This window comes from Parasteatoda tepidariorum, chromosome 5 (genome assembly GCF_043381705.1).
Source record: "Parasteatoda tepidariorum isolate YZ-2023 chromosome 5, CAS_Ptep_4.0, whole genome shotgun sequence".
Lineage (NCBI taxonomy): Eukaryota > Metazoa > Arthropoda > Arachnida > Araneae > Theridiidae > Parasteatoda > Parasteatoda tepidariorum.
In genome coordinates this window covers 71,849,444-71,856,751 of record NC_092208.1, presented here as the reverse complement: position 1 = coordinate 71,856,751, position 7,308 = coordinate 71,849,444, and the positions used below count along the sequence as shown (strand labels likewise).

At 30.2% G+C, this 7,308-nt stretch overlaps 1 protein-coding gene across 1 annotated transcript; it reads left to right on the top strand.

The window, feature by feature from the left end:
• Positions 1-3,134: 3,134 nt before the first annotated feature.
• LOC107449676 (serine/threonine-protein kinase fray2) lies at positions 3,135-5,600 on the top strand. The gene has a single exon (XM_016065285.3). The coding sequence runs from the start codon at positions 3,558-3,560 to the stop codon at positions 4,614-4,616; it is 1,059 nt and encodes a 352-aa protein (XP_015920771.1). The 5' UTR covers positions 3,135-3,557; the 3' UTR covers positions 4,617-5,600.
• The last annotated feature ends 1,708 nt before the right edge of the window (positions 5,601-7,308 follow it).

The window sequence follows — 7,308 nt, the reverse complement described above, 5'->3', positions numbered from 1 at the left end:
TTAATTGCTTCGTATTCATTATCTTTTTTTTTTTTTTTTCCTTCTTAAGAGTTAATATTTTCCACAGAATTAAAGAACCATTTTTTATTAAGATATAAATTTTTGGCAACAGCTACAGCGTTTGTTGACAATCGTAAGGAAATGAATGGTTATTTGGATTTGTGAAGCATTTAATTGTACTTAAGATTAAATGTAGAACAGAATGTGTGACATAATAAGGAGAAATTATTAGGAAGTAATTTTATTCGTTGACGGAGACTTTATCATTACAAACAGGAAATAGTAGTTTTCTTTTGTCACTTAAAAAAATTTTTTTTTTTAAATATTTTTTAAAATTTTAATATAAACGTTGAGAGTTATATCTGGCAACATTTAATATCTCTCTTTCTCCTTTTCACTACTTTTAAAATGATTGTTCTTGTTTTCTAGTGGTACCATCTATGGCCAAGAATTCAGCTTCTGCCACACCCATACGTCACACTCGTTTATAGGGCTGACCCATTCATATACCCATTCATTCATCCACAGATTGTAATTTTGACCTGAACCAGAGAAAGATCAATCTCCAACTCAGTAACCCCACATGCATAATTTGTTATGGGAACATGGAGGACTATATGATACGGCAGGTTTAATTTTCTGCAAGTCACAATTAACTACACGGGAAGTCTTCCGCTGGCTGGCTTCGAACTCACGTTCTCACAAACGTGAGTCCAGCGCCCTACCAACCAGACTATCAAGGTCCCAGCACGAACTTATAAAATATAGATTTCGAGAGAGACACGTAAAGTTTCCTAAAGCAATAATCATCATTATTTAAAGTTAAAAAAAAAAAAAAGAGTGATNCGGCCACTTGATAGATAAATCGCGAAAAGAGCTATTGCAATTGTAAAAACTTTTGAACAAATTAAATATTGAAAGAAAAAAAAATACTAGTTTTAGTTCATAATGAAAAATGGCTCTTTCAACACATCGAATTCCAACTCCTTAGTTGCAATCCTGTGGGCTGCACAGCGAGCCACGTTGCTCTTTTTATTATAATAGTTATTATTTCTTAAGCTTATAATCGGATGTTAAATTTTTTCATTCTATCGTATTTCCAGGTACATTTTTCTGCACATCTTTGTAATTTCAATTTCAAATTTCTAAATCTTATTGTTTTTGCGCAGCAGTACAAAATGTAACGTAAAGTAGAACGCACAAGACAACGGTGATAGCGGCTGTTGCAATTTTTTAGTACTTAGAAAAAATAATAACGATGAAATGATGGCTACGCCGCAACAAAAAGTTCACGATAATAACATTGGTAATATTGTAACAAATATCGATTCTGACTGACGAATAACATCAATTTTGAAAAACATCAAATTTTAGTAAATATTTAAGGTAGTAATTTTCCTTTTATTTTGTACTAGGACAAAAACTATTTATAATCTATATTGAATAGAATTGTTTTTTATTTTTTTAAAAATATTATTAGATAGTTTTTAAAATATAGTTACAGCTATATTAAATATAGAAGTGTTGTAAAGCAATCATAAAATAGCCTTACACTTATATATTTTCGATAGAATATAAATTTAAATTTTAAAAAAAGTTTATAAAAAAGAAATCAAGAACTTAATTATTCATTAAAACCCATAGTTAGCGGTCTCCTAGGGTTACACTAAAATTTGATTCTATGTAATGGCGGAATTCAAGTGACTAGCGTAAAAAATAACGAACGAAATAATATATTTTATGATAGATTAAAGAAATTAACTTGAGGAATCATAGCCTGGGAATTGAATTTAATTGTTTCAAGTTTATCAGTTCTAAACAGAGAGAAAAATAAATATTTGCATTTTTTAAATGATAAAATTTTTCCCAATTTTCTAACTAAAACTTTTTATTTCAATTTCGAATTAATTTCTGTAAAAAAGATATTTTATACATGAAGAATCAAATAACAATTCACAATGCCCTTTATTTCAAACTTGAGAAATCTCTATAGTACTACTACGTAATAATTGCTTTAAATAAAATATAATAAATCAAATAAATTACACTTTGATACACAACATTCACATATTGAGTACTTTTTCACATTTCTTCAAAATTTAAATTGCTATTATATAGTATAAACATTAATAGTTACTGTTAGATGTATAGCATAACGAAGTTATTTTATGAAGAAGAAAAATGCTATTAAAATGGTATTAAGGGTTATTTCTAATCTATTTAGACATAAAAGTAGAAAATCAAAATACTGCTATTAAATACAATTTTTTCTTAATTTGTAATGAGAATAATAAAATTGATTTAATTAAATAACAATATAAAAATTTAATATTTTCTAGGAGTAATTTCCAGAATTTTTTATTTTAAAAGCACCAGTAGTATTTCTATTTTCGAGAACAAAGTTATAATTATTATATCCAAACAAAAATGTATTAATAAAATGTGTGCGACTATAATTTTTTATGCTAAAAACACTAATATTTCCCTCTAATAGATTAAAAATTAATTATTATAATTTTTTATTCGCAAATGTAAAACCTTCTCACGAAAATTTATTTTATAATTTTTTACATTTTAAATAATTAATGTCAAATTATTTTCCTAATTTATTTTTTATTTGCAGTGCAATATTTTTACAATATTGCAATATTTTTTTTATAAAGATATAGATAAACATTTATGTGTTATTTATTTTACCAACATTTATTTTTGTTTCACTTTTATGTTTGTAGCTATTATAAACTTAAAATTTCTGTATAAATGAGGAAAAAAAATAGTTTCTATCTATTGATTGACTATAAAAAAAAATATGATTAATTAAAATTTTTTTCCTCTGAGCTCAAACAAGAGCATTGAGTTGAATGAACAATTTACAATCATTTTAAAAAAATTATTCCAACATTAAATATCTTATTTAATTTATCCTCACATTAAAGATACGAATTCATGAGAGAGAATAAATTTTATATTGAAAAAAAAACATTCTATGTGAAAGAGTAGTAAAATTCTAAATTAAAAATTAGTACCAATTACTTTCAATAGATATCGCTGCAAAGCACGGTCTCTAAAGAGTTCTCTCTTTTCCCATTGGCTCATTCGCAACAGCTGGGATCCTGTGACGTCATCTTCCGTATTAGCAGAGAAAGAGGGCACGACTGATGAATTTCTCCTCTTCTCTTTTATAATAGAGTAGTGAAAGGCAAGAGCGGAGTGGCTGATTCTCAAATACCATGTCTCAAAAATGAATATCTTCGCGAAGGCCGGTGATTAGAACTTTTTAAAAATGCAAAGTGATGATTATGATTCAAGCAAAGCGGATATTTGTTTTGATTCTTTAGGGTGATCGCTTTTTTTTTGTTCACATTGCTCGGAGTTCGAGGAAAGACTTATTGATCGCCCGAAAAATTGAGGAGAAGAACATGGCCCCGGCTTTCAGATAATTTTGTCGCCCCATCTGGCACATCCCAATGCTCGTTCCTAATTAGCCTCGGTCAGTTGTTGACCATAGGACCGGATGTATTCATATATAGTATTACAGTCTAATAGTTTAGTAGTAGATGCAAGTAGCTATAGCACCAGCCATGTCCAGAGAAGTGTACGGGAGCAGCAGCGTTAGCCAGAGGTCACCCAAGCCCCCGCGTCGACCAGATATCCATCGAGATACCAACCCGGACTCTTCCTCCAAATATTACCCTTCTTCCATTTCTCAACCAGTATCGGGCAGGGTAAGTCCAGTTGGGTCAAGAGCTGTACCCTCTGACCAAGGGGTCGGACGGAGGAGCAGTCGACACGGTTACGGCGTGAGTCGGTCTAGCAACGCCAGCCCCCTCACCGTACCGACCGACGGACCAGTACCGCATTCAATCAGTACATCCGCTTTTAACGTAGGGCACGGTAGGACAGCATCATCTCATCACTATTACAACGAAGATTTGGGCAGCCCCACTATGGACGGACGTGGGGGAACAGGCGGCACCGGGACGGCCCCCGGCCATCACCGTAGCCGCTCGGCCACTCGGGTCCCTCTCCGGAATTATCACTCATTAGAGAGGGATCAGGATCGGGAGTTTGTTCCCATCCGGGATCCTATCCGGGATCCCAGAGACCGGTCACTTGACAGGACGGACATGACTGGATCCGGCAGTAGGCATCCAAGAAGCAGGGAAAGAAGCCTGGACCGAGCCGGATATCGAGATCGCGATGACCATGCCTATAGAGATATGGACGGCCCTTTGGAAGCTGATCCATACCGTGATACGGGACATTCTATGTCGAGATCTGGCCATGGAGCGTATAGTGACACTAGGCATGGTTATGGTGGTAGATCTGGAGGTGATGGGTTCGTAACCGAAATGCAGCAAAGACTGAACGATCTCCAACTTCAGTATAGTAATATGAAGAGGGAGTTGGATGCGACCACTCAAAAGTTAGGATCTAGCATGCATAGTATAAAAACATTTTGGAGTCCGGAGCTCAAAAAAGAAAGAGCATTGCGGAAAGAGGAAGCAGCGAAATATGCTCTTATTAATGATCAATTGAAAATTCTGCGGTCAGAAAATCAGGTAAGATTTCTAATATCTAATATGCATCGGGTGTTCTATAATCACCGCCTTTAATTAATATATTTTAAAAAATTATTTCTGAAAAATACTCACATTAGAAAAATGCTGTAAAAATCTGCCGAATCACTACTGAAGAAGGCAGATTGAAAACTTGTTTGATTGCCTGATGAAGCATGGAAGTATTTCTGGCAATCGCTTATCAACGCCATTTTGTTTTTTCTGACAATCCAACAGGGTTTGACGTTTTTGTCCCCGCCTTTCTCGATAGTGATTCGTTAGGTTTGAATGACGTTATTGATTTTTTCCCTGCTTATATATTCATTTGCGACCTCTAATTTGTACTTCTTATTGCTTTATTTTTGATCAGAAATCTAAAAATATGTTTAAAGAGAAATCTAAAAAATTTAGAGAGAGATTAGGGAACACCCTGTTAGGCATTCCCCCCCCCCTCACCATAGTAATTGTAAAGTTTTCATTGCATGTTTTATTTATTCGGATCTAAATTATGTCTTTTGTTGTTGTTTTTTTCGACATATCGAAAAATAGTTCAACAATATTTTATCTATGAATTATTTTAAAATTAATTTTCAATTTTTGCATGGTATTTGGTTTTAGGAAATAATTTTGTAGTTTATTGTATTTTTATCACGAGCGACATAAAAGCAAATATTTTCAACCTTGGAATCATGAAATAGGTAATAAATTAGGAGCAAATCTCTAAACTTTTGTAAATTAACTCGTTTGCTAGTTGCAATTAAATTTTAATTCAATATTTCTTAATCTCTATATAGATTATGTACTTATTTTGCAAACTTTTTTTTTTCTTTTTTAAAAAAAGGGAGATTATTAACCCAATTGCGAGGTGTTTTTTGTGCCCCCATATTTTTTAGAAAATACCAGAATGGAATAAAATGGGAATAAAACATTTCATATGGTATGTTAGAATATTTTTCAAATTTTGGGCTCTTTGGCTGCTAATTAAAATATTTGGCTGCTATAAAAAAATATACTACCTTATCGGTTATTTTCTATAGATAATGCTTTTTTTTGTTTTTTTTTTTAACATGACATGAGCTATGCTATGAGTAATGTAATAGACACGGTTATTATCTATCTATTACAACAAATTCTTAATCTAAAAGTGTAACACAATATCAACCTGCTGCGTTTTTATTTTATTTTTATCAAAATGGAAAAATCTAACGTTATGCAGCTTTGAGATTTTAAAGATAACTAAGATAATTGAAATTTTGCCATCAAATAGATGTGAGATTTTAATATAAATTCGCTATTATCCTTTTTTTATATCCAACAGATGTCCAATACATAAAATTAAGAAATCAGATCTTATTCTTTTATGTCAAAATATTGTTTGACGATAGAAATTTTTAATTTTAGTTTGTAAAAAAAAGCATCGCAAATTAAGGATTTTAAGAAATCAAGTATAGTGATTTTAAAACAAATTCTTATTTGATAAATTTATTGGTGTTTTCTTTATTACTATTTTATATATTGAAAAAAAATTACAGTTTAACATTTTAGCTAAAAATTACAATATCCATGGATTAATTTGAAACTAAAATAGAATTTATTTGAAAATAAATGTTCTATCATACATTGTTTTGAGGATATTTTAGTCGATGTCGTTTAAGAGGGATTAAGGAAAAAAAGCAAATAATTTCACCTTCGCTTTCACTCCACTCCTTGAGGGGGAAAAAAGTAAATAAAAACACCAAATCGTAAAATAAATAAACAAAATCGTGGGTGTTTTCATTGACAACATGTGCTGGCAAGGTCACACTGTCTGATGTTATCGTCTGCTCTTAACTCAGTAATTTGTAAATTATGCATGTGGGAACTAATAAATTTTTCGTATTCGATTATTTTTTCGTATAAATTTTTTCTTGTTCGGGAGAAATATTTTGAATGAAATATTTTCTACTTAACAAAAGTTTAATTGTTTTGAATTTCAAATTAAATTTTATTTTTTTAATTCTGTTTTGAATAATATCTTTCTTCCTGATTGTAAATTAAATTCTCATATTATTTAGCAATTTCTTTATTTTTAAAATTAAAATATGTTTTGAAAGGATTTAAAAAAATAATAATTCCAGAAAATATGGTTTTTATAACTAAGATTAATCCATAAATGTTCCAAACGCAATATTTCAATAATATTTAATAAATTGGACGCTTGCTAAAAATCAAAAAATGTTCCAAATCCCTTTGGTTAATTTGAAACAAATTTTTAAAAAAATCGTAAAATTTTGCAAGATGCAATGTTAAACAGAAATACTATCAAGACCTAAAATTATACGTGAAAAAAGATTATGGTGACTAAAATATTATTTTTTTAAATTTAATTGAGGTTTTGCAGATTTTCCTTCGAAGAATATAGTTTAATATTACCTATATATCTCTATCGAAGGTTGAGTTTTTCGATATAATTTAATTTGAAAAATATAATTTAATACTAGACTTATATTTCTAATAAAATTTATGAAGTAAATTTTTTTTATCGATGTGAATTACAACTTTCAAAAAATATATATTAATCAGATATATATTGACAGATAGAAAGATAAAATTTATTAATGTAGAATTTTCCATTATTTATGGAACAACTATCTTCAAAAAATATAGTTTAATCTACGATTTTAAAAGAATTAATGAGCATTGGTTTTTCAACAATAAGGAGCAAAAAAAGAATGTAGTTTAATGTTATATATTTCTTCACGAATTTACG